Consider the following 27,684-nt stretch of genomic DNA (forward strand, 5'->3'; position numbering starts at 1 on the left):
TGCTGATCATAGTTCATTTCCACATTTATGGATTGAAAAATGAAAATACTCTTGATAAATCAAGATATAGTTCTATACATACTGACATCACTGATGTCATAGTGAAAAAGGTTCAAACTTCCAGTGAAAGACTATGCAAACCTGATAGCTCCCCTCAAATTTATTGGTACTGCACACCCATTGTCTCTGGGCTCCTCATCCGTGTCACTCAGAGTGAAGGGCAGCGTGCTGGTGCACAGTGTGGGCACTGATGAAACCATTCGTCTCGTTGGCAGACAGACTGCCAAAGTCAGCCACAGAGACAGCCATTTTGGCACTGGTGATATGATGGGTGTGATTTTCAAAGTCCACACCCAAATTATTTACAGAAACCTCATTAATAAAAGATTCAGGGACAGCAATGCCCATTTTCAATCTCTTTGCTGGTCTTTCTGATTCTTCACTGCACATAGGATTTAGCTCTGAATGATAAAATCCAGTCTCAAATAAATTAAAACAATCACTTTCTCCATTGCTGGGCAGGGTGAGTAACTCTTCCGTTACAACAGGCACATGATTTACTTGTCCACGGGGTGTGTTGCCCAGTGGAGGAAAGCTATCATCCAAACAATTCACATCTGTGGGGTTGCAGACAGTTGCTACACTGTTGGTCAAAGCTAAAAAGAAATAAAGATGGTATAAGTAAGCAATTCTCAGATGTAAAACAAATAGTACACAATTTTGTACCATGTAAATACAACACAGATAGATCTTCATTTTACCTGTCAAGTCACTGGCAGTGAAAGAGTTGAGAATGTTCAACTGTTGATCTGGAATAGGATCTGGCCGGTTAGAAGTTAAGGCTGAAGAATTGACTGTCCCACCCAGAGCTTCAGTTTCATCCACCAAACGATCCATGTAGTCCCTGAAAAACACACACTATTTTAGGATTGCATAGTATGTTTAAAAACAAAAATCACTCATGTTTTAACAGAGGCACACTCAGTGTTCTTAGAAAGGCAAACTTATAGTTCAACAAAATAAACACCAGGAAACGGATCCTTGAAAAAAGTTCTGTGAAGTGAAGGAGAGAGAGGACACAAATGAAGAGGAGGATAATACAGTCAAAAAAATTCAATACAGCTGGACCTATGGTTTACACCTGTAGCTACACAGGAGGCTGAGGACTGAGACTCTCAACTACTAAAAAGCCAAAAGTGGAGCTGTGGCTCAAGTATTAGAATGCTAGCCTCGATTAGAAAATTCAGAGACAGTGCCCAGGCCTTGAATTCAAGCCCCAGGACTAGCACAAAAAAATAAAAATTTAAGACTTCAATGCATATCCTACAAAAGTTTTAAAAAGTGAAGGAAGGGTTGGGTTAGAGGAATGGGTGAGGATGTTGAAAGGGGTGACACTGCCCAAGATGCATTGTATTCATAAACTGCATTATTAAATGGCAATTTCTTTGTACACCTTCAAAAAAACTTTAATAAATAAAAAACACTGAAGTCAAGTCCCCTGTAACTTACGTAACTCCAGGGTGATGGTTATATCGCTTCTTTCCAAATCTTGTCTGTTGAGCAAAGTAATCATAACGTTCAGATTTCTTCCACATATAGTAGAATGCTACACATTCAGCAACCGTTCTAGTTCTCACCTAATGGAAAAAGGGAGCTTTCAAAAAACAACCCTATATACCTGGCCCAATTTTTGCAACCCCACCCCCGCACACACACTAAAACTTGAATACATGGATATTATTTTCTATCTTCCCAATTAAAAATTCTGAACACTTATTAGTGAAATGTATTTGTATATATAATGAGGCAGTTTTCAAAAAGTGTTAGTTCCTAAGTATGTGTTCCGAAGTTAATCTTACATGTTTAGTGAAAATCCTAACACATTGACATCTTCTACTTTTCCTCACTGAATTTTGATTTTGACTACCATAGGTCATCTTAGATTAGCACACCTCCATGGGGTCCATTAGGAGTTTTCCTTGGGATCTACTCAGTTCCCAAAGTATATGAAGGCACACTCGGAAAAGGAACACAGCCTCGTCAGTTTACCAAGATGTTTTGTCATCCAAAGAGATTAAAATTCCTTGGCAAAGGGACAAGCAGCTGATAGCATCTAAAATTTAACACGATTTGCTAGCTGAAGGCAGGGCTTTCCCCTTCAGAACATTGGACTCTTGACTTCAACAGATACCGGCAATAACAATAACTTTTTAGCATCATGAGCTTTATTCCACAAACAAACAAGTGCTCTTCTGTTAGTTATAGCCACAAACGTAAGTTCAGATGTATAGACAAAATTTTTATTTTTAACAAATAAATACATTCTTCCTTGTTTAATCAATATCCAAAAACAAAGTTTTGGACTCCCATTACTGATTCCTAAGTCTGATATAAGATCACTAATATAGGAACAAGCTTTATAAACTAAAAAGTACAGTATACTTTTCAATAAACATCATTAATTCTAAGTCCTTGCAGAGAATGCAGGCTTCTTGGAGCCACTAACCTTTTCTCTCTTATTTACTGATGTATCTCCAGAGCCTAAAACATTACCTGGTAGGTGGAAGGACATAATTGTTTTTGGAATTAATAGCTAAAAGTAAATTTCACAACTTATTACAAAACTGAAGGATTTGTTTATAGACTTAAAATGACAAACCAGACTTTCAGACTTTTTCAAACTGATTTATCTATGCACTATATTAAACATACTTCACAACTGAGAAAAGCATTAGGCTTTCTTCCATACAAAAAGCATAAAAATTTCAACATCATAATGGGATATGTCACTACTACAATGAGAAAAAGAAATAAAAGGTACACATACTGGGGGTGGGGCAGGAAATGTTTCTGTAATTGACAGTAACTCTCTACACAGAAGATCCCAAAGCAACAAAAAAAAAAGCTGGGATCAACAATTATATCCAGGGTGCATGACTCAAGATTAATAATTTTCCTATTAATCATTTTCCTAATAACAACTGAAATTTGAAATTACAAGCATAATATATTATATTAATACGTTCAAAATTAAATAACTGATTATAAATCTAATAAGGTATATGCAAGATGTGGCTTAGTGCTTGCCTAGCATGCACGAAGCCCTGGGTTTGATTCCTCAGTACCACATAATAGAAAAAGCCAGAAGTGGCTCTGTGGCACAAGTGGTAGAGTGCTAGCCTTGAGCAAAAGCAGCTCAAGTCCTGAGTTCAAGCCGTAGGCTTGGTTAAAAAAAAAAATCTATGTGGGGAAATCTATCAATCTCTGATAAAAGATATCCAAGAAGAATTAAAATAAAAAGATGCTCTGTTCAGGGAGTGGAAGAGTGATTTTTACTAAGATGTAATTTCATCCCAACTTGATCTACAGATGCAGTGCAATCCCCATGAAAATCCCAGAAATTTTGCAGCTACTCAAAACTAATTCTGTATGGAAAGGCAATCAACACTATACTGTAAGAAATGTTAAAAATATGACATTTTCTAATTTCAAGACATTATTAAGCTACAGTAATCAAAACTGTTGTACTGAAGAAAAATAAGAGTGAGTTTATAGAACAGAAGAGCTTGGAAATATAGGCACAAAAATAGTCAACTGATCTTTGACTAAGGAGTAAAGGCAAGTCTATGTTCCAGCACCACAAATGGTGCTACAACTGGACTGCCACCTGAAAAAAAAATCAACCTAGATATACACTTACATCTTAAGCTCCTTTTAGTGATGATCTTTCTCTTTCTTTCTATTGGTTTATTAGCAATTGCAGTTCTTACTACTTGGAGGATAAACAAAAAAACAAAAACAAAAACTTCTGAATAGCTTGGAAAGAATTGATAATTGAGGGAAAAATATGAAAGAATAACACTTCTTGAGTAGAATATAACTGCAATGTCAAAAGATATGTGACTATATTATCAGCCATCCCCAGAAGAAGGCTGTGGGCATCTATAAACAAATACCAATCATGTTTAAAATAGTAGAAATGTTAATAGTAAGGAATGTTAACCAATAGTTGGCTTTCTTTTTTCTATTCAAATGACTTATTAGTTGCTTATATTCACTATAATTAGTAAGCAACTTCTCTGAACTAAGTTATATGACTTACCTTATTCTTCTGTATAAGATGAAAATCTTTTCCATAAAGCATGAGTGCATGTTCAAAGTTTCGGCATTCTTCTTCTGTCCAGGCAGTCATTTCTTCTAAAAAGAAAACAAAATTCCAATGGCCTCAAATCTCTTTTATGTGAAATGCTGCATTATTTTCTGTATATATTCCTTAGAAAAAGCTTTAAACTCATTCTTCTCATGCTTATGTACACACACATTCAAGTGTTTCAAATTAGATTAAGCGGTTTGCAGATCTACATTGTGGGATAACAATTCAATGTTCCTTAAATAATTTATACTTGCTTTTCTAGTTTTTTTAAATAATGGGCCCGTGTTTTAAAATGACAGAAGACAGGGCTACTTTATGAAATTAAAAATGGCCTTATTCTGGCCTAACATCAAAACCCTAAGTTCTTTAATTATCTACTATGAAGAAAGTAATCAATACATGTTTACTAAATTTCATATGTGTATGTTTTACTATGGAATTGTAAGAAGTTCTGATTCCATGTTCTCAAAATACAAAATCTCACTAAATTTTCCAGCAATTGCTAATGTTGATGAATTTAAAAATCTAGCCAGGGAAGACCTGGAAAGGATTCAGAAAGTCATAGCCTAGAATTGGGAATTAATGTATTATGCCCCTTTATATCTAGACTGACTCACTCACTGATACTTTTAAACTAAGGAAAAAACTAGGAATTGAGAGTTTTAATAACTTAAAATAGTTTTCTCAAAGAAACTGCTTTTACCAGGAAAATATTTCAACAGACTATCTCAACTTTCAAATTTATATACTATTTTACCAAGCCAATATGTAGTATTACTAAGTATTTCTTTCACTCTATACTTAAGATAGTAGATGCAATCCATTTATTGTTTAACTTTTAATGGTTTAACTGAATCAAAAGCTAACCACTTTCTCTGAAACACATAAGATACAGTGTAAATATTATAAACCTGTTACTACATGGTCACTAAAAACATACTTCTTACAACAAATTCCATGGAATATAATATACATCCCTTGTATTAACTCTCAATCTTCTCAATTTATCTGATTAAAAATATTTGCCAATGAAAACATCAAACCATTTTAATTACTTTAGATACAATGACATCTCTGGGGTCTGCTTTGTTCTGTAACCACTTCTTTAAGGAAGTGGAGGTGATGGGATAACTATTTTGTATTTGAACTATTTGTATTTGAGCAATACATTTAAAAATAGAGACCAAGAGAAGGAGGAAAAAATTGCTATGAAGATAAACACAGATCTTACAAAAGTGTTAATCCCTTTTTTACATTACTTTGCTTATTCTGATCTCCAAATGGCCATCTATTATTTCGTTCTCTTTAATCCAACTCTTTCTTACCTTGAGATGCCTTTCCATTGCAGCAGTATCTTTCAATTGCTTCCTTTATATTGTGGTTACATTTAAGAAGTTCATATAATGCCTAGGAGAAACAAAAAAGAGAGGAAACAATAATACCAACACCTCACATCTAACTGCATTTTTAAAAACAAGCATACTGCCAAGATACCAGTGGCTCACTCTTGTAATCCTAGCTATTCAGGAGACTGAGATCTGGGGATCACAGTTCAAAGCCAGCCAGGCAGGAATGTCCATGAGACACTTATGTCCAATTAATCATCAGAAAACTGGAAGTGGCACTGTGGCTCAAGTGGTAGAGCACTCGCCTTCAGCTGAAGAGCTCATGGACAAGCCAGAGTTCAAATCCCAAGACTGACCCAAAAGAAAAAACAGGCATATTGTCTGAGCCAGGCATAGAGATGAACATCTGTAATCCTGTCACTTGGGAGTATGAGGCAGGAGATAGCAAGTTTAAGATCAGCTAGGCTGCATATAAGGCCATGTCTCAAAAACATCAAAACACAAATACACAAACACATCTTGACAAACTGATGAAATGTTTTCTTATTTCATGACATTTAAGAATGTTTTCCCGGGCATTCTCATGAGTTAGTTTCCTCTTATTCTTGTCTCTCAGAAGTCTTCGCCCAGTATCATTTAGATATTTATTCTTTTTCTAATTGCTGGGCCTTCTGAACTAAGAAATTCTTACATTTTAGATCATTTTTCTTTTCTTTTCTTTTTTTTTAATTTAATTTTATTTTATTTGAGAACATACTGTATAGAAGGGCTACAATTACATGGGCAGGATAATGCATACATTTCTTACCAAGCATTGCAGCCTCCTCCTTTGTTTACCCTTCACCTCCCTTCCCAGCCTCCCCCCTCCCCCAGGATCATTTTTCTTGATGGGAAAAATTAGTATAGTCTATTTCTTAATGTCATCTTTTCCCTGAATTTTAATAAAAGAATAGCAGCATGCCTAGAAATCTGTAATGTACTACAATAACTCGAGTTTATAATGGGCTCAGTTACATCCATGTACTATGAAACATATTATTTATTTCAATTAGAAATTTTTCCTATGTTTGCAATTTTGAATATAACCAACAGCAGCAGACAGAATTCAAAGTTAAGTAATAATCAACCTTCCTAAATAAGTTCTAAGAAAGGTGAGGCAAGCTCAATATTAGGAAAAACTTTCTAGCGTATCAATGTGTTACATTAAAACACAATTATGCAAGGTCGTGCTATGCCTGGGCCCTGCCACATACACCCTGCTATCCTCTTGAGATAAGGGTAGAGGAGACATGTCAGGCCCAGTGCCCTTCCCCCTTGGCCCTTCCAGGCTAGGCAAACACTGTCCTTGTGAGGTAGGCTGAAGAGTAGAGGTGCTCTCTTGCACTACAGCAAGGGTGTGCCAACAGCGCCATGTCCTGTCTTCAGCTAGGTGGTTTCTGGCAGGGGATAGCACATGGAACATCTTCACAGACTATTTTACTCAGTTCCCTATCAGCTTCTTTTGAGCCCTTGGAAGGGAATGCGGGGCCATCTCTTTTTGTACATGTACCAATCCCTTCTCTCTTGCACATAAACCCCAGACCTTCCTTCTCAACAAAGACTTGAAGCTCCAAAATAAATAAATAAATAAATAAATAAATAAATAAATAAATAAATAAATAAATAAATAAAATAAAACGCAATCATCTTAACAACTGCTAACAAAGCACCTGATAAAGCAACATGAAGTCAGATGTACTTTTGAGTACGAAATGTTTAATGTTTTATTAATTCTCCCAATATTAATCTACAGACTTAATAAATTATGAATGCAAAATACCAATGAGATTTCTTTGCAAACAATAATAAAACTACTTTGGAATTTAGCTAGTACAACTTCTTTAGGTTACCTGGAAATTCAAATTTGAGTCCACCTATCCCTCATTGATAGAGCCCACCCAGGCTGTATATGCAGAGTGAACAAGGTACACAGGATGATGTCAGAGGCAAAAACTTAGGGATTCCAAAATCCTGTCACAAGTAACACTCCCACCTCCATCCTACATACAATCAGGAGAGTGCTCTGCATCTCAGATGCACAAGTGCTTAGTAAATGCTCTTAAATTCAATTTAAGCAGTCTTAATGGACTTAATGAATAAGATTCAAGAATTCAAAGAATACCTTTATCAGGAAATCTGAAAGTCCACAAGATGTTAAAAAAAATAGAATATAATTTAAATAAGGTATTACAGAATTCTTACTGGCTAAGAAAAATAAGATTAAAAGAATATAAAATTCTACCTAAAGTAAGTGTGTATTTATGGAAAAAAAAGACCAGAAGAAAATGCATGAACGCAGAGGTAACGTTACCTCTAGGTTTATGCTTCTTAATTAAACCAATTATTTTGTAATAAAAAAACTGTAAGAAAGATATGCCAATTTATGTAAGAAATATTTTAATCAAGTATTTGAAATTAAGCAAGTTAGTAGTTATTCAAAAAGATGCTGAAGCCAGGCACTGGTGGTTCATGCCTATACTCCTAGCTACTCAGGAGGGTTGAGATCACGGTTCAAAGCCAGCCTAGGCAGGAAAGTCCATGAGCCTCTTATCTCTAATTAACCACCAGAAAACTGGAAGCATTGTTGCTCAAGTGATAGAGCACTCTCCTTGAGCTGAAGAGCTCAGGGACCATGGCCTGGCCCAGAATTCAAGCACCATGACCACTAAAAAAAAAAAAAAAAACAAAGATGCTGAAGTATACCTGTTCATTGTCTCTTGTGTGTGTCCCTGCAGAAATACGATCTATTATTTTCTCATTTCCAGTTCTTAGTGAAGTCTCAATGAGATATTCCTTAACTTTGCTCTCCAAAACCACGTCAGGACGCCAGAGTAACTGGTCTTCATTTTCATACACTGATAAAGAAAAGCCCATTAACACATTAAAAATAGTGAACACATTACAAAATGTATATAGACCTTTTTTTTCTACATATCAGGACAAGTTAACTAATCTTGAGGACACCAGTAATTTGTCAAGCAAGAAGAACCTTCCACTAGTATTAAATGTTTTTTTTTTTTTTAACTTATTATCTAGATGTCAGTAGTCAGAGCAAGAAGCTACTTTGAGGGGAGGCACAGAAATGGAGGGACAAAGGGTAAACAAATGCAGCAATGGGACTCACTAGACACCATATTCAAAATGAACTTTACAACTTGTAGGTATGGCTGGGAGGGAAAACCTTGGAGAGAGTGAAAGAAGGAGTGACACTGTCTAAAAAATATATTCTTGTTAGGCACTGGTGGCTCACACCTGTAATCCTAGCTACTCCTAGCTAAGATTTGAGGATCACAGTTCAAAGCCAGACTGATCTGGAAAGGCCAATTAACCACCAGAAAACCCCAGAAGTTGCACTGTGGCTCCAAGTGGTAGAGCACTAGCCTTGAGCAAAAGAGTTCAGGGACAGCACCCAGGCCTTGGCACTGAGTTCAAGCCCCACAGCTGACAAAAGAAAAAAGAAGAAACACACTCTTTTCTTTTCTTGACTTACATAAATGTAACCCCTCTATATATCACCTTTACAATAATAATTTTAAAAGATTTTTAAAGAAGCTAGGTGTTGTATGTCTACTAAAATCTAATTGTGAAACCCTATATTGGTATCTTATAGTTTCCTAATAAAGCAGTAAATAGAACTGTTCAAAGTCTTTAATAACCACATTGGAATTTTTCTCTTAAATTCCCAAAGTGGTTCTATGAAATTTTCAGAGAATAAAACTACAAATAAAACAAAAATTAAAACAAAATTATCAAATAATAGTGAAATAAGGAGTATTTTCCTTTATTGATATCCTTACAAAAAGTGACCTTTTATTTCCTGAATTTGAAGAGAGAATATCACCTCCATTATGTTTTATCCTAAGAACCTATGGCAGCTAAGCAAATACTTAGTTCCCTGAGCATGTCTGACATTGTGAAGGAGTGGTATGGCTTGTTGGTATATAGAAGCTAGCACATTTGTAGATTTATCAGCTACTGTCTGCTTCTCCTATCTATCTATCTTCTGTCTATCTGTTTGAAAGCAGTTTAGGAAAATGGTGTTAATAGTTGACAAGGCTTATAATAATAATAGTCAAAGTTAATCTAACATGGTGAAAAGGAAGAAAAAAGGACTTGGGAAACAGCTCATGGCTTTTGCCTTTGTGACTTCATACGGATGAATCAATTCATTAGTGAAAAGACCAAATAAATGCCCATGGAATAGTCCTTAGCTACCTGGTTCCTAAGATCAGCTAGGAAGCATATGTGTATTTTATTTCCCACTACCATTTCCCCTCCACATTCTCAGAACCAAATACATCTGGAATCTGTCAAAAAGTGTGAAGAAAAACTAAGTGCTGTAAGTAGCAATGTACAGCAGAATCCACCGCCTACTCTTTCTTGGGCAACAGAAATCCTATTTTCTTTTCACAAGACTACATTTTCTAACATTCTCACTACTTCAAGTAATGCAATTTTTACCCACTTCTACTGAAGAAGATGCAGTCCAAGGTGTTACATTCAGGAGGCTCTGCACTCTTTGAAATAGGCCCTGAGTACACTAGTCAGAGTCTCTGAGTCTCATGATAACATGATTAGTGTTGGTTTGTGTTGATTTGGTTTATTCACAGGGTCTCACTTCATTGTATTGCATGGGTGGGAGTGTGTGTGTGTGTGTGTGTGTGTGTACTTGTGTATATGCCAGTACTAAGGCTTGAACTCAGCCTAGACCTTTTTTGCTCAAGGCTGTTACTCTAGCTTTTGGGTAGAGATAAGAGTCTCGCACATTAGATCTCAATCTCCTGAGTAGGATTAAAGGCATAACTTACTGGTGCCTGACCATGAATTCTTTTGATACATTTTTCCCAAATTAGATGTAAATATTCTACCTCTGAAAAGTTCCTCTGGTCCCTAATCTACCTTTATGTTGCCTAGGTTAGTTAACAGATATTTATTTATTATTCTGATCCTTGAATTCAGGGGCTGGGCACTGTCCTTGAACCGAGTTGTGCTCAAGGCTAGCACTCTACCATCTGAGCCACAGTGTCACTTCCAGGTTTTTCTGAGTAGCTTATTGGAGAAAAGAGTCTCATGGACTTTCCTGCCTGTGCTGGCTTTAAACCCTGATCCTCATCCGCCTCCTGAGTAGCTAGGATTACAGATGTGAGCTACCAGGGCCCAGAAGTTGTTAAATATTTAAATGAAAGTTTTAGTGGCAGTTTGTCCTATCAAACATTATCAAAATCTAATGCTCTCCTTACCTTTCTCATTATTATCGTAGTTTCCAAGATAAGGAGGAATCTCTGCTTGATATTGTAAACCGATCATTATTTCCTATAGAAAAATTTAAAAGGAAAACCATTTATTATACAAATAAACTCTGAAAAACATCCTAAGTCATTTATCCGTTTCATCTTGCAATAATAAAATTATCATAAATCATCTCATAATTTTTTTCTTTTTTTTTGGTTGTGGGGCTTGGACTCAGGGTCTGGGCACTGTCCCTGAACCTCTTTGTCCTGAAGGCTAGCACCCTACCATTTGAGCCACAGTGCCATTTCCAGTTTTTTGAGTAGTTAATTGGAGATTAGTCTCACGGGGACTTTTCTGCCTGGGCTGGCTTTGGACCGTTATCCTCAGATCTCTATTTCAGCCTCCAGAGTAGCTAGGATTACAGGCATGAGCTACTGCCCACCCCTCTCAGAAATGTTTTTAAAAGACACTTTAGTCCAAACTCTACTAGCTTATATTGGAAATTAAACCTACCTTCCTCAAGTCTTCAGGTGAATTACCACTATCTGTTTCAACATCTTCAACCTCTGATTCCTTATCACCGTCACATGTAGTATTTGCTTAAAAGAAGAAAATTTTAAAGGTTTTTATTACTGGTTTTTATTTCAGAGTATATGAAATTAGTATTTGCCTTTTATATTTTACAAAACATAGAAAAGTGAGATTAGTCTAGCGTTTCTCTAAACCCACACTATCTTCACAACTGACATCATTAAAATAACAAGGCACTTAAAACTACTGAAATATAGTATCCTAATTAGTAGTAGTATACTAAACAAATTGGACATAATAGAAAACCACTGTTAACACTTTTAAAAAGAGTAAAGAACTTGAAATCTGATTAGACTAATCCAGAAGGGGATACACAGAACACGGTTCTTATACATGGAATTCATGCATACATGTATTTGAACTAGTTAAATGAATTTTTCTATCATAAAAAAAAATCTTTAAAATAAGTGAAAATGCATATAAGTATTTCAGTCCAAAACATTTCTAATGATATTATTAAGCATCTAAGGAATAACTCCAAGAACTAAGAGGATTGAAAAAGAACCAATTACTACAAATAAAATACTTATTGAGCACTGGCAAGTTTTCAAAATCTGATGAGCAAGTGCTACTTAACAGAATCAAACAAAAACCAAAGTTATCTATAAAATTTTATGGCTGACTATACTAACACCATAGCAACAGATGAACTTTGATAAAGAAAACAGGCAGCCTCCATTATAAATTGTGGGGGTTTTTTGTCGGTCATGGGGCTTGAACTCTGGGCCTGGGTGCTGTCCCTGTGCTCTTCAGCTCAAGGTGAGCACTCTACCTCTTGAGCCACAGCACCACTTCTGTTTTTCTAGTGGTTTATTGCAGATACCAGACTCACGGACTTTCCTGCCCGGGCTGGCTTTGAACCTCGATCCTCAGATCTCAGCCTCTTGAGTAGCTAGGATTATAGGCATGAGCCACCGGTGCCCAGCAAACAGGCAGCCTTCAAAAACAAGTGAATGTTTAAATTTTTAAATAGCATATTTATTCATCTCTGTCCCAATAGAAAAGTTATAATCTTGTTCAGATTAGTATTTTATATCAACTATATAAAACATTTAAAATAGTCAACTACTGAACACAATAAAATGTAGTCAAATTACAGTTTCATTGCTACTAATCAGTAATGATTTGACTTCTTACATCGTAAAGGCCTAGGGAAGAAATCGGAAGTTTCATGTGAAGTCACAGATGGTGTCAGATCATCTGCAGAAGACTGAGTTTCCTCATCATCACCTGACAGTAAGTCTTTCGCTATTTCCTCCTGGAAGAATAGAAAAGCAGAGGTAGAATTAGAAATGATTCCATCATCAACTAAGAAACATGATTTCATTTTTACTACCAGAATATAATTAAGTAGATAATGTCTTCTTGGCCTTGAAAAGTAAATTAAAAATTATCCTGTAATTTACTCAATGTATATAAAGATTTAATATTTAGTAGACTTATAACAATTTGCCTAATGTGTTGATATGTAGCAAACTTACTGGAAGGTTCAGGCTAATTTTCAGTGAATATAACAAAAATAATCTGACTTATAGCCTGGTATAGTGGTATGATGAGAAAATCATTTAAGCCCAGGAATTTGTGACCAGCCTGGGACAACAAGAAGACCAAACCCCAAAACAAACCTAACAAAAATAATTTGACTTCTAAATGGTTAACAATTATATTCACTTTCTGCCAACAACTAAAACAAAAATTTTAAATGCCTCTATATTCTATAATCCTTTCACAATATAAAAAGTTCAACTAGGGGCTAGGAATGTGGCTTAATGGCAGAGTGCTTGCCTAGCATGCATGAAGCCCTGGATTCAATTCCTCAATACCACATAAACAGAAAAGGCCAGAAGTGCGCTGTGGCTCAAGTGGCAGAGTTCTAGCCTTAAGCAAAAGAAGCTCAGAGACAGTGCCAAAGCCCTGAGTTCAAGTCTTCAAGCCCTAGGACTAGCAAAAAACAAAAAAACAAAAAAAACAACAACAACAACAACAAAAAGTACAACTAATGAACAATTCAAACTAAAGGTACATTTTTGTTGTTGTTGTTGGTCATGAAGCTTGAACTCAAGGGCCTGGGCATAGTCACTGAGCTCCTTTGCTCAAGGCTAGCGCTCTACCACTTTGAGCCACAGCGCAACTTCTGGTTTTCTGGTGGTTAATTAGAGATAAGAGTCTCACATACTTTTCTGCCACAGCTAGTTTTGAACCAAAATCCTCGGATCTCAGCCTCCTGAGTACCTAGGATTACAGGTGTGAGCCATCAGTACCCAGCTAATAGTACAACTTTTAAAAGAAGAAAATTTGAATTTTTTTTTTGTTGTTGTTGTTTGGTTTGGTTTTGGGTCTTTTGCTAGTCTAGGAGCTTCAATTCAGGGCCTGAGTGCTGTCCCTGAGTTTTTTCACTCAAAGCTGATGCTTTGCCACCTGAGCCACAGCTCCACTTCTGACTTGTTGGTTGTTAACTACATGAACTTTCCTGCCTGGACTGACTTTGACCCACAGTCCTCAGATCATGGCCTCTTGATTAGCTAGGATTATAGGTGGGCGCCCACCAGCATCTGGATGAACTAATTTTCATGTTAAGTGTAGTCATCCTTGTGCCTGTTACACAGCAGGCACTTACTACTGAATGATCATGGAATTAAGGTCTATAAGCTTTATGACATCATTTGATTGAAAAATGGGAATATAACTCACAAAAAGAGGTTCCAAGACATAGCTTCCTCTCTCTCCCTGAGCCCTGAAAGGAAAGTTTTCTAGGGATTTGTCAGCAGAGCCAAGGCTATGTGTGTGGTTTTACTCATCTGGGAATGAGAAAGCTTCTGCATAACCAGCTTATATTAGAGACAGGTAACCATGGCTTTGGCTACTGTCAAATCCAGAGCCTGTGAATTTTTTTTCTCCTACCACTCAGCCAGGCTTCTAGGAAATTTATTAAAACATTCATGTGTTTAAAAATCATAAGAAGTTAAGGTAAAACTAAGTTTAAATACAATAACTCAAAACAGAAAAAATGAAAAATAAATGGGAAAATATTATATATACAAAGTATTCAGAAGCTGCTACTACTACTCTTACTGTGATCAAAGCCAAATGTTTAAATCAGTCACCAAAATGAAAACACAATGAGAACACAATAAGAACTTTTTATTTCAAAATTGCAAAATGATTTAAACAAAGGAAACTCTAACAAACAGTCAATGATCATGGAGCCTGAATTTTTCTTTCAAATGCTTGTACTTACTTTGTCCAGTGTCATATCCGGTAGTTCGTCTGCAAGTTCACTTGGGGAGCTATTTGCACTGGAATTTGTAACTGCTGGAATTGTAGGTTCATAGCCATAGAATGCCAATAAATCTTCTAGAGGCATGTTTCCTTCCTATTCAAGCAAGGATACAAACATGAACTTAGTGAATGTCTCAATACTGAACTGCAGGTAATCTGCAATGCCCTTACACCCATACAGCACAATGTCATAACACAGTCAAAACTAAGTTTTAGTTTTTTCATTTTGTATTAGTCTCAAAAATCAGCACCAAACTTCTAGAGATATAAACAATGTATTTACAAAAGCATATGAGTTTTAAGTTTTATTTTCTTTTAGAAACTCCCCTAAGATTTGCTTTGGTAATAATCTTTTAGTTAGCGTCACAACACTAGTATGAGAAAGATTTGCATTAAAAATATTTAATTAATAACATCCATGTAATTTGTAGGTTGTTTCCTTGCAATTAAGTATTTATTTTTCATGATAACAGAAGACACCTGATAGAAAGCCTTGTTCAAACATTTCCTAACACCAGCAACACTTACATGCTAATGTTCAAAGTACAATAATATTTTTATATTCATATAAATGTATTTTTCTTTTACATCAACTTTTTCATAAAGGTCTGATGAAGAGTGTATTACTCTCCTGCAGCTTACTTTTGGGTTTGAATCCTCAGTCCCCAAGTTCTTGCACCATGGCTCTCTGGGCTACGACATGCCTCACAGTGGTACCTAGTCACTGTTTTCCCAAAAGAATTTATCTGATAAAAATGTTGTATTTCTGCTTCCTTTTATCATGCAAGACCTATGGCTTAAACTCAAGGCACTGTCCTTGAGCTCTTATTGTTCAAGGCTAGCACTCTAACACTTGAGCCACAGCATCACTTCCAGCTTTTGATGGTTAATTGGCAATAAGAGTCTCATGAACTTTCCTGCCTGGGCTGGCTTCTGACCGTGATTCTTAGGTCTCAACCTCTTGACTTGGTAGGATTATAGGCATTGAGCCACCAGTGACCAACAATAGTATTATATACTCCTTTTAAAATATATTTTGTGCCGGGCACCAGTGGCTCACGCCTATAATCCTAGCTACTCAGGAGGCTGAGATCTGAGGATCACAGTTCAAAGCCACCTGGGGCAGGAAAGTCTATGAAACTCTTATCTCCAATAAACCACCAGAAAACTGGAAGTGGTGCTGTAGCTCAAGTGGTAGAGCCCTAGCCTTGAGCTGAAGAGCTGAGGGACAGTGCTCAGGCCCAGAGTTCAAGGCCCACGACCAACAACAACAATAACAACAACAAATATATACATATATATTTTTTTTTTGCTTTTACTACTAAAGCACATACAACTATTTGTAAGTATCATTCAAATGAGTAACTTCAAAACAATCTACTTGTGAATCAATAAGCTTGTTAAATAATTATAAGATGTTTATGTCTATAAATTAAGAGATTTATTTTTAAAGTTTATTTACTGGTTTAATTTTCCATTTAGACAAACACATGAAGTTAAATGTGAATACAGTGTACAACCACACACAGGTGATTATAACATGAGCAGAAAGGAGCCAGTAGTAATTTCTAGAAAACTTCTTTAGACAAACACATGAAGTTAAATGTGAATACAGTGTACAACCACACACAGGTGATTATAACATGAGCAGAAAGGAGCCAGTAGTAATTTCTAGAAAACTTCTGGCTGCCCCCCAGTGAATCAGGACCTGAGGGTCCTACCATATTTGGTCTTTGCCATTGTGCTTGACTGAATGGAGACAGAATCACACTAAGTATGCTTAGAATAAGGAATATGACAGAATTTTAATTCATGAATTTGCAGCAGGAGACATATACTTCCTAATGACTGTGACAATCATGCTACTCAAAATCTTTTTACCTAGAGATTGAAATCAACTAAAGTTTTAAGGGTACATAGAATCAGTACTTATTAAGCTGAATGAACAGGACAGACATATTTACCCACACCAGGGCAAAAACTCCATGTACTGTTATTCTCCCAAAGCACAGGTAACTAGCATCCAGTTTAGTCTTCAGCTTATTCCCATCGGCTACAGTAACTGGTTATATTATTAAGATGAGATTGAGCTGCAGTTTTTGTTAACCACCTATCAGTAGCATTTCTCCAAAACTTCACAGTAGACTTGCTCCCTGAGCTAAGAAAATGACAGTTTTCACTTATGCACTGATGGTCTCTACCTTCTTATAATATATTGAGTTCTAGGTACTCTGCTAAGTAAGGGTTATTGCCTATGAATATGGAAATTTACAAAAAGAAATTTTGGCTCTTAAGGAATTCATTGACAAATGATCATGTACGCAAATAAAATATGATATAAAACCTAGTTCTGGAATTGTTGCTGTGAATTTGTAAGGACAGAGAAGGAAAATGTATACCCCAAGAAAAATAGAAACAGAGGGGACACACTGAGCTAAGTCTTGAAAAAGCAGTTTCTGACAGATATGAGCTGTGATAGTAGGAGTGGGAGGGTGAGGGTGGGATTACTGCCAGTAACAATGACTATGTGACAAGAAGTCACTAGGCTAGGTGCTGGTATGAAACACAGGCCTTGCCCATTTACAGCTTACAGCTGGGAGATGCGGTACTAACAACACACAGATATGTAACTGCCTGCTCTGATGAGCACAAAGGCAACATAAAGGACCCTTAAGTAATGTAACATTGGGCAACCACTTTCATATAGTAATGGGATGGACACAAAATGATCTTTCAGCTAAGATCCGAAGTCTGAGATATGGCCAATCCTGGAAAGAGCATTCAAGGCAAAGGAAAAAACACATATGATGGCTGACCTGGTCTCTAGTAAGCTAGAATAGCTGGAGCTTGGTGAATAGAACAAGGACTCAAAAGGAGAATGGGAAGAGAAGTAAGGACAGATCACAGAAGAATTTGGACTTTATTTCTAGGGCAATGGGAAGCCTTTGGAGAACCACAAAAGGAATGAAATGCAAAAGTTTCTTCTTCAATGTCAGGCAGCTTTTCTTACTTGTTCAGTAAGAAAAGTTTTGGCATAGGATGGAGAGATTTAGAGCCTTGTGCTAGATTCAGGCAGTGATAAAGAGAGAAATGAATAGACTATGTTATATTCTGAAGTGGAATCAATAGGTTACTGAATGTGAGAATGAAGGGAAACCCACAGATTTCTATGTGAATAACTGCCTAGAAAGTAGTAACTTATACTGAAAATAATGGAAGAAAAGGTTTTTGAATGAAAAAAAAAAAGTTTTGCAAAAGATACAAGTTTGAGACAACTACAAGACATCCAAGTAGCAAAGTTAGTTGGCCAAGAGCCTAGAGCTCAAAGAATAAGGTGGGGCTAAGGATATAAATTCATTAGCATTTAGATGATATTTAAAGCTACAGGAGTTGATGAGCTCATTTAGGAAGAGAGCAGTGAGAAAAGAGAGATAATCTATGTTTTATGAGAAACACTCTAAGATACATTACCTTATACTCAATAGGGTAACTTAAAACAGTTTACATTTTAGAAATAATATTCTAGGGGAACTAGAAGAATGAGAGGCTGAACTAAAGAAATGAATTATTTTAGCAAAATTTAAGAATGACTTACTTGATGGAGGGGATGAAAGCAACATGGGAATCTAAACAGACTGTAAGATTTCCAGCTCCAAACGAACCCAAGGGTTCATGATGGCAATGCTGAAGTTAAGGTGAAAGTTGAAGGTGCATGCTTGAGTGAGATCACCCAGAAAGGGCAAACAGAATGAGAAGACAAAAACTAAAACCCTGGGGGGAAAGGCAATTAGAAGCACAGAACTTTTCCACTAAGAATGGAACGGAACTAGTAGAAAGCAGAACTATGTAAACAAGGAAAAAGCAAGTTGGGGGCGGGGGCAGGGAGGGGAACTAAGTGACATAATGTGAGAAAAAAACTAAGTGAAACAAAAACAAGAGTTCTTACTATATGGCAATCAGATATTACCAGTGACCTGACATCAAGATAGAAGAAACCAAGCTAAGGACTAATGGGTGGGAAGAAAGTATATATGTCCATGAAACTTGGCTAAAGAAGGAAAATGACTGAGGGCAGGGCAGCACATGGTCAACAGACAATTTCTTCCAAATGTGAGAAATATGTGAATAGAATTTCATGTTTAAATCCTTTTTAAAAAGTGGAATAGGGGCTGGGAAGGTGGCTCAGTGGTAGAGCACTTGCCTTGCATGCATGAGGCCCTGGGTTTGATTCCTCAGCACCACATAAGCAAAAAGAAAAAAGCCGGAAGTGGCGCTGTGGCTCAAGTGGTAGAGCACTAGCCTTGAGCTGAAGAACTGAGGGACAGCACCCAGGCCCAGAGTTCAGGCCCCATGACCGGACCCAAAAAAAAAAAAGTGGTATAGCTGGATGCAGTGGCACATGCCTATATCCTAGCACCCAGGATACTGAGAAAAGTTTGAGGTCAGTGTGGGCTATTCAGCCAGACTCTATCAAAAAAAAAAAAAAAGTAGAGAAAAACACAGAGTACAAGCGATAGGATCTAGGGGTTATAGTGATCTGGCAGATAATTCTGGGATAGGTGAGAAAGAATGGTAAGTTTGAAAGGACAGTATGTATAGAGAAGCTCCTAGTAGTACCATATGAAAACCTCTGCTTTCTCTAAGACACAGCATGATCACCTGTTGAGAAATCTGTTAATCATCTTGGTGGAATCTTCATTACTAAGTTCAAAGGATGACCATCATAAAGGAAGCTTGTTCTAAAACACAATTATCTATAGGATGAAACTGTTAAAGCAAAACTGGGAAAGATAAATGTAGTCACTTCATAGATCAACTTTGTATTAGAACCTATTAATAAAGCAGAAAAACTATTTTTTTTTCAAAACAGATTTAGTCAATTTCAAGTCTCTGAAGATCTGTGGTATCTAGCCAGATCAGCTTATAAGTGTAATTGAGCATCTAATCCAAGTACAGGAATTTTCCCCTTCATCTTTTTCTTGGACATTCTGTCAAATTTACTTAAGTTCAAATGTCATAATTGAGTGCAATCATATTAATGAATGAACTTCTAAGTTAAAGGATAGAAATTAAGAAGAGTATAGATATACAATCAGAAGACACTCTAATTGCTAACCATTAGCTTTGACAAATCATCTAAGCCCCCTTCCTCACCTCCATTTCCTTATCAATAAAAAGAAAAGATCGTTATTTCTTTGACTCTATGATGCATAACCTTATGTAACAGAAATTGGGATTTATCCTATTACAAAACTCATACCATCCATCCTATTTCTAAGTCAATCGCAATCCTCATAATCAATAAGGACTCTCAATGAAAGAAATAATGCCAATAGTGTTCTGGTGTACCTGATGTGTGGCTGAAGAGGTCAAAATGAGATGGTGTGAGAGACAGGTAAACATTAGTAACCAATAAGCTGACATCTTGTGAAACAGACATACACAGAAGTTTTTAAATGCTTAATAAAAGTACCTAAAGTGCAAATGGTAGAAAAGGTGAATTTTTTTCATTTATTTATGCTCTTTGGAACTTGCCAAAATTTTTTAATTTGAGGGAAATCTATATGATTAAGCAGGAAAAGTAAGAGAATTTTTAAAGATTTGGATCTAAATCTGGGATTACTAAAACTTCCCTGTAGTATATGAAAAAAATAAGTTATATGAAGATATTTCAAAATCTTATTTTTGTATGTTTAATGGCTAAAATCTAGTTGTATAATATATAGTCTATACTCACCAAAGGGCTATTAGAAGACTGATTTTATACCTCACATATTTCCCATATCACATAATATTCCAAAAATTTGTAAGCACTAAATAACAGGCTATCTTTGTAGTTAATAATCAAAATATTTACTATAAAAATAAAAACATTTACAATTGCTGAAAATATTAACTTTATGTCCATAAGACTACCAACATGTACCAATATCTAAATTACTATTCTAACAAATAGATTAAAACATTAAAAAAGTTTCTTCTAAAACTCTAATGATCCTATTCTTTATATGTGTCTAGCTCTCATGCATTTTCATGTTTCATTAAATATTTATAAACAATAGTGACATCTACATAATAATGCTTTCCTATAGAAGCAAAGCACAAGCCAGGCACTGGTGGCTCACACCTGTAATCCTAGCTACTCAGGAGGCTGAAATCTGAGGATCATGGTTCAAAGCCAGCCAGGGCAGCAAAGTCCGTGAGACTCTTATCTCCAATAACCACTAGAAAAGCGGAAGTGGCACTGTAGCTCAAGCGGTATCGTGCTCTCCTTGAGCTGAAGAGCTGAGGGATAGAACCCAAGCCCAGAGTTCAAGCTCCACTACAGACAAAAAAAAAAAAAAAAGCAGCAGCAAAGCATAGAAGATAGGAAGTGAAGTCAGTCACTTAGAAACAGCTCCTTGTCCACTAAACAATGACAGAAATGTGAGCCTCCTGAATGGAGACACAGCTCATGAGTCTTCCCTAGAATTTACATAAAGGCCATATAAATTTTACCAAAAAGTAAAACTGTTCAAGTACTTTCAGAGAAATTAAAGCATTTAAGGGACTACAATTTTTCTGGATGTACAAATTTAGTGCCACATATTATAAAACAAAGATTTAATTACTAACATATACTCCAAAAGAAAAAGCAAAGGAAAGACTAAGTACTAGGCATTTCTGTAACTGAATTGTAACTCTATTTCTCTACATCTTCTTCAACTCTTAATTTATTTCTTCTTCTTCTTTTTTTTTTTTTCTGAGACAGGGTCTCACTATGTTGCTCAGGCTGATGTCAAAATCATGGACTCAAGAGACCTTACTCACTTCAGTCTCCCAAGTAGCTATACTCACAGACTTGGACATCCATGTCTGGGTCAATTCGTATTTGAAAATTATGAAACATAGATCAAAACAACTATTACTATAATCTCTGGAATAAAGTCTAAAATGGGAAAAATAAAACTTTTCAGCCTGCTAACACCTCTATCAGATTACTCACAGTCAAGTAGTAACTAAGTTAATACAGCAAATAAAATTTAGCTTTTACTATTTTACTGACAGTTATCTGCAAGGATAGGATGCATCTGCCATATTCTATTATGTTGAAACTATCCTGTTGTCTTTTTTCCTTAACAACAAATGTTATCAAAGGAAAGTATGCTACAAGTTCACTACAAGAGATCTCTTGTAACTACAATCGATGACCAAATGATTGAAGGCATCTAGAAATGTTCAGAACAAGAAATGAATCTAGGACCTTGAGTGAAGAAATGCAATAATATCCCATTCCTGCCTCATAAAACTAGTAAAGTGAAAGCTATGGAAACCTGGAAGTTTAGTATTATTTAATATTATTCTTGAAAGCTTCTGTTACTCTGACCCATTAGAAATTTTCAAATAAGGTTACATATAACTATAATCCTACAGTTTTTCAAAATGACCCCTGTGGAGGCTTTTCACTATAATTACAAGTTATATACTACTCTCAATCCTGCCAACTTTTTCAAAGATGACTAGAGGATAGGGAATAGGATATTACTCAATTTGCATCCCAAAATATAATCAAGCTTTTTCAATTTTCTTATAGTAGTCTACAAATTGTAAGTTGAAAGAAAAGACTTAACATTTTTTTTCCCCTCTATCTACTATAGTATCTATTTAAGTACTATACTTTGACCCTTTAGCAGAACAGTATGATATAATGAAAAGACCTAGAGTGGGATTCAGAACTCAGTTTAAGGTCTACAGTTACCTACAATTCAATTTCCTTATCTCTAAGATGACTAGAAATGATTTCTTGACTGTACTAGCATAAGCTTTTTTTTGGTGCTGGTCCTGGGGGCTTTTTTTTGGTGCTGGTCCTGGGGGCTTGAACATAGGGCCAGAGCTTCTTTTGCTCAAGGCTGGAACTCTACCACTTGAGCCACAGAACCATTTCTGGATTTTTCTGAGTAGTTTAGATAAGAGTATCCTGGACTTTCCTTCCCTGGGCTGGCTTTGAACCATGAACCTCAGACGTCAGCCTGAGTAGCTAGGATTACAGTCATAAGCCACCAGCACAGGCCCTTAGCTTAAAAAGTAGATTTAACAGGAAAAAAAAGAATTTAAATAAAAATGTACTGTCTAGACTCTCAAATAATGAGGAAATCAGTGACAATCTTTTAAGTGAAATTTTAAAAAAGATTTACAATTTTTTCAAATAAATTGGAAAACAGCTTACAATAGAATTTCAAAATTTTTACCAAAAACTTGTGTTAAAATGCTAAGTAAACATCTTACCTTTTCTAAGTCTTCAATTTCAGAACTGAAGTTTTTACCCTCATCCATCATTTCCTCTTCTTCAAGAGTTCTTTCATCATCATAGTCATGGACCAACATCTCAGCAGTGGGGTCAAAATCATGATCCTCAGAAGACAAAGACCCAACTGGAATGAAACAAACTGAATCACTTTACACATCCACAGGCTATTTGCAAAAGAAAATGAAAATCTGTGCTCTTCTGCCAGTTCTTTTTAACATTTACATGTAAGTTTTATTAAGTGAATTTACTATATACTTTATAGGCTATAAAGTAAGACCAGATGATTCTGGAAATATATCTAAATCAGCAAAAGAACAAAGCAGAGTAATTTACAAACACTTTTACAAGAGGTTCAGTCTATTAGAAAATCCCAGTTAACAATAGCAACTAAGTGATTTAAATGGCGTATACTTAAATAAATACTCATAGAGAAAAGCAAACTTTAGTTAGCTTTAATATATTTGTTTTAAAGAAAATGCACAATGTCAGAAGGATAAATTTGTATGAACAGAAGATTTCACAAGAATATGCTATACATGAAGGTTAACACCTCAGAAGAGAATATAAATTTTACCCCATTTCTAGCTGTCAAGTAAGACACAAAATACAACAAAAATTTGGTTCATAGAATAAATACAAGTTTCTATGAAGAAGCTATACAGGAATTCACTCTCTAAAAAGCATAACAAGACATATCTGTGACAGTATTTCTATATCTCCAGCATAATCATATAGGTATTCCACTACAAATCTATGCTTTGTTTTGATAACTAGTAAAGTTCTTAGGCTATGTGAAGGGAACACAGATAAACCATATCTGAAAGCTTTGGAAAATATTTCTCATTACAAGTAGTCCTGTTCGATTTATATTTGCTAATAAAACTATACATCGTATAACTAGCAAACACTATATTCCAAAAGCTGAAAGAAATGAATACAAGTTATAAACCCAAGAGAAGGAAAGAGTATGAAAAATAGGATTTGCTCCATTTGTTTTACTCTAGTATCAAATTTAACTAGAATGATGACTCTAAGCAGAAAAGGAATGTAGCATTAAAATCTATGAAGTGGATGGAAACATATTCAACATAAAGTTTTACCTATTTTTTAACCAACCTATTTAATATTTAATATTTTAAACTTAAGCATAGTGTGAAATCATGACCAAAATAGTGAACTGGGATAAAATCTTTTCACCATGGCAAAAGATGTAATTCAGTGTTTCTGGTTGTGTGTTCAGAGACCTCTATCAGTCTAAAAATAATTGTTTCTGGGAGACTTCATTCTTTAGACTTACACTGTATTTCTTTAATGCTAAAAAATATTACCTGCTCATTTAAAACACCTGTTGAAATATATGTGGCTTTACTTTAAAAAGAAAGTGAGTTTTTTAACTAGCTCAAAAGAGAACATCCCCATTACAAGTTTTCATTTCTGAGAACTCCTGGAAACCTCTGTGGTATGCTGAAATGTCAGGGATGAAATAAAAGCGTCTGAAGGCCTATTCCTGGCTTTGACTTTGACTTCTGGGTCCTGAGGGAAGTCATGCAATCTTTCTAGATCTAAATCCAGTTTTTCATTTGTAAAACACATGTGGTTGGCTAAAATGACCTATGAGTCCCTTCTAGCTCTAAAATTCGCTTCAAAACTTGGCTGATGTCCATTTAGACATTGAAACCACACTGCCTTTGGCTTTTTATTTAGATTGTAACTTTATAAATGCAGACAGTGATGCAAAATGGAAAAATTACTTTATCATCTAGATGTTTGGCATCATGTACATAAATATGCTTTCCTTTAACAAGTTATAGGATATGTTTGTCTCAAAATTAGCCAAAAGAGTAAAAGCAAACTTTAAATGCACAATTTACACAGCCACTTTTTAAATTATCATAAATTCCTTAAAAGTTAACTAAATACAAAAGGCAATATTGCAAGGAAAATGTATTTGTTCACTCTGAGTAGAACTTCAACACAGTAATTTAAAAACCTCGTCCACTGTCAAATAAAGGAGGTGGACTAGTGTAGAGGGACTTTTCCTGGAGCTTGTGAGATGGAAAAGTTAGCCAAGAGGAGAGCTGGAAAGCAGATGAGAAACTGAAGCAAAGGTATTTTTACATTTTAGCAGATGAGGACAAGCCCTCGCCACAGACTGGCTTCAGGGATCCTACAAACCAGCCTATGAGCAGAGCTCAGGAAAGGAATCTAGTTTTTATCAGATCCTGACCAGAGTTCTGATCTCAAAAAATTAAGAAACACTTAAGGTTGTCTTCCCTCAAAAATCCTGTATCACCACTTTCTGTGCTAAACTTGTAACACGGGTAGGTTATTTTTAAAATTATGGTTGCTTTAACTAGCCGAGTTTTCGATTTTAACATAATCTATATAGACTTTGCTCCATGAAAAAGACACAAGAGGAATGGGGTGTCATGGTTCACAATCGAAGCTACACAATCTCAAAGCTCTGACACTTTCTCAAAGAACCCAAAATCAAAACAGAATGCACTAGAACGGGTAGAAAGCTGATTTGGGATTTCAAAGGTCGTGGCTTGGGGCAAAAAAAAAAAAAAAAGGTGAGAATTAGACACGTAACTTAGAAGACCTGTGATCAACAGTTTGTACCAAGGCGTTGTTGGAAGCTTGCTCGTTTCCAGCCCGTCAGGGGGGCCGGGGGCGGGGGAGAACAGCACAACTGTCCATTCCCAGAACTCTACCAAGCGCAGGCAAACTCTCCACGTTCAACGATGGAAAGCTCGCAGGATAACATCCCCGTGCGGAATCCTTTAACGCCAGACCTCTGAAACCCCCCTTACCCTCCGGGGCCCCTCGGAGAGGTAAGAAAGTAGGACAAACCTGGGCTCGAACTTCCAAAAGAAGCCTAGGAGAGAAAGAGGGAGAGAGAGAACGTGAGGTTAGATCGCGCAGCCGGGAGCGAGGCAGCGCCGGCAACAGGGCGCAGGGGGGCGGAGCCGAGCGCTCCCGGGCAGCTGCCAAAAAGTGGAAGACGCGGCTCCACTCCACTCGCTCCCGGCCCCTTTCGGGCCCCCTCTTGGCTGCCTCGCCTTCCTCCCGAGTCCCCAGTGTACCGACTCGCAGAACCCGGGACCAAGGCCGGAATCTAAACACAACTCCGAGCCCCAGCTTGCAACTCGGCAAGTTAGCAAAGCGGAGACGCAAAACCCCAGAGCGCCCGGCCCGCCCGCATCAGTGCACCCCACCCCATCCTCGGCATCTCGGGAACTCCCCCCGCCCCCCCCCCCAGCAAATCCCACCCGTCTAATTCTGGAAGGGGACTGGTCCTCGGAGATCCAGCCTAGCCCTGGGGTGGGCAGGCACGAGTCCTAACTCCAGGGCGGTCCCCGGCCCCGAGCGCAGCCCACCAAGACCAGACACTCATCGCCAAACCACAGCGCAAGACACCCCCCCTCACCCCCACCCCCACCTCCTCCTCCCGCCCTTTCCGATACCAAAGACTGGGGCCCCTCGGACCCGGGGATGCCGGGTCTTTCCAGAGTGTTCAGCCGGTCCCCGCCCGCCAGCTGCCCTCGCTCCAGCCAGCTCTGGCCCCGGGGCTCCAGCAGCCCCCTCCCCTGGCTCACCAGCCCCGGGGGGACGGCCCGGGCAGCGGCTCGCCCGACCTCCCCCTCCAGTGCAGAGGCACGAGGGACTCCGAGCCCGCTCTCCCCAACAGGGAGTTGGGGGTCGGACCCGCGCCTTCATCCCGGGGACGCCCGCACCTCCCGGGCCGCGGGGCGGGGAGTAGCGCTCTTCTCCCGCGAAGCCCGGCGGCCGCGCAACCCGCTGGCCTCCGCGCACGGAGCAAAGTGGGGCGTGCAGCTCCTCGGGGGCGCGGCCGCGGCCCGGCGGGCTGGGGACCCCGGGCACTCCTCCCGCAGAGCGGTGGCGCAGCCCGCTCCCCGCGTTGCAATCCGTCCGTGGAGGTGGGGGGTTCGCGGCGGGTTTCCACCCACCCCGACCCGGGGAGGAGGCGCCGAGGCGCCGGCGGCCCGCGTCACCTCCCGGGGACCCGGCACTGCGCCGGCCTCCAGGCCAGGGCTCGCCGCGGCCGGCCGCCGCCTCCGCCCGAACCCTGTCGCCCGACCCGGCCGGGGTCGGAGCCACCGCGGCCTAGTCCCGGAGGGAGACCGCTCCCGCGCCCGCTCCCGCCCCCCCGGCCGGCCCCGCCGCCGCCCGTCGCCGGCCCGCGCCCCCCGCGCCGCCGCGCCGCCTCCCGTGGGGCCGCGGGAGGAGCCCCGGACCCCCGAGGCCAAGCCCGGGGGCTGCAGACGGAGGCCGGGCGCCCGCTCCCACCCGGCCGCTCCTGCCCGGTTTCCCTGCTCACCTCCGCCATATTGGTACCTTTAGGGCGAACGAGCAGCGCCGAGCCCAGTCCCCGGATGGGGCGCCTGAGCCAATCGCAGCCGCCGCCGCCGCCGCGGTCCGCCCGGCACCCGCCCGGCGGCAGAGGCGGCTCGGCCCCTTATAGGGCAGGGCGGCCCGCGACGCCCCCCGGCGGCCCGCGCGCCCACCCCGCCCAGCGCCCCGCCACTGCCCGCTCCCGCTCTCCTCGCTCGCTCCGCACTCGCCGGTCTCACTCCGCCCGGAGTGGCAGCAAAGTTCCCGCGGGGTCGGAGGCCGAGGCTAGACGGACGGACGCTGGACAGACGACCCCTGTCCAGCAGTCCGGGCCCAAAGCGGGCATAGCCGGGGACAGACCCACAGGCTGTCCCGCGCGCCGGGCGTGGGACTGCGGGCGG

The 27,684-nt window shown here is 38.7% G+C and overlaps 1 protein-coding gene across 3 annotated transcripts; it reads right to left on the minus strand.

The window, feature by feature from the left end:
• Mier3 (MIER family member 3) lies at positions 1-27,317 on the minus strand. Of its 3 annotated transcripts, none has more exons than XM_070041203.1 (13): positions 27,270-27,317; positions 25,781-25,805; positions 22,906-23,051; positions 14,600-14,734; positions 12,499-12,619; positions 11,284-11,369; positions 10,779-10,851; positions 8,242-8,393; positions 5,479-5,560; positions 4,103-4,194; positions 1,510-1,637; positions 762-904; positions 1-656 (listed from the first exon to the last, which is right to left on the minus strand). In XM_070041203.1, the coding sequence occupies exons 1-13, from the start codon at positions 27,276-27,278 to the stop codon at positions 205-207; spliced, it is 1,644 nt and encodes a 547-aa protein (XP_069897304.1). In that variant the 5' UTR covers positions 27,279-27,317; the 3' UTR covers positions 1-204. The 3 variants fall into 3 exon arrangements, with proteins under 3 accessions (XP_069897304.1, XP_069897305.1, XP_069897303.1); XM_070041204.1 differs by having other exon boundaries at positions 1,510-1,553; positions 4,103-4,197; XM_070041202.1 differs by having other exon boundaries at positions 4,103-4,197.
• Between the last annotated feature and the right edge of the window lie 367 nt (positions 27,318-27,684).

Source organism: Dipodomys merriami, unplaced genomic scaffold (assembly GCF_024711535.1).
Source record: "Dipodomys merriami isolate MVZ:Mamm:240054 unplaced genomic scaffold, mDipMer1.0.p SCAF_30, whole genome shotgun sequence".
NCBI lineage: Eukaryota > Metazoa > Chordata > Mammalia > Rodentia > Heteromyidae > Dipodomys > Dipodomys merriami.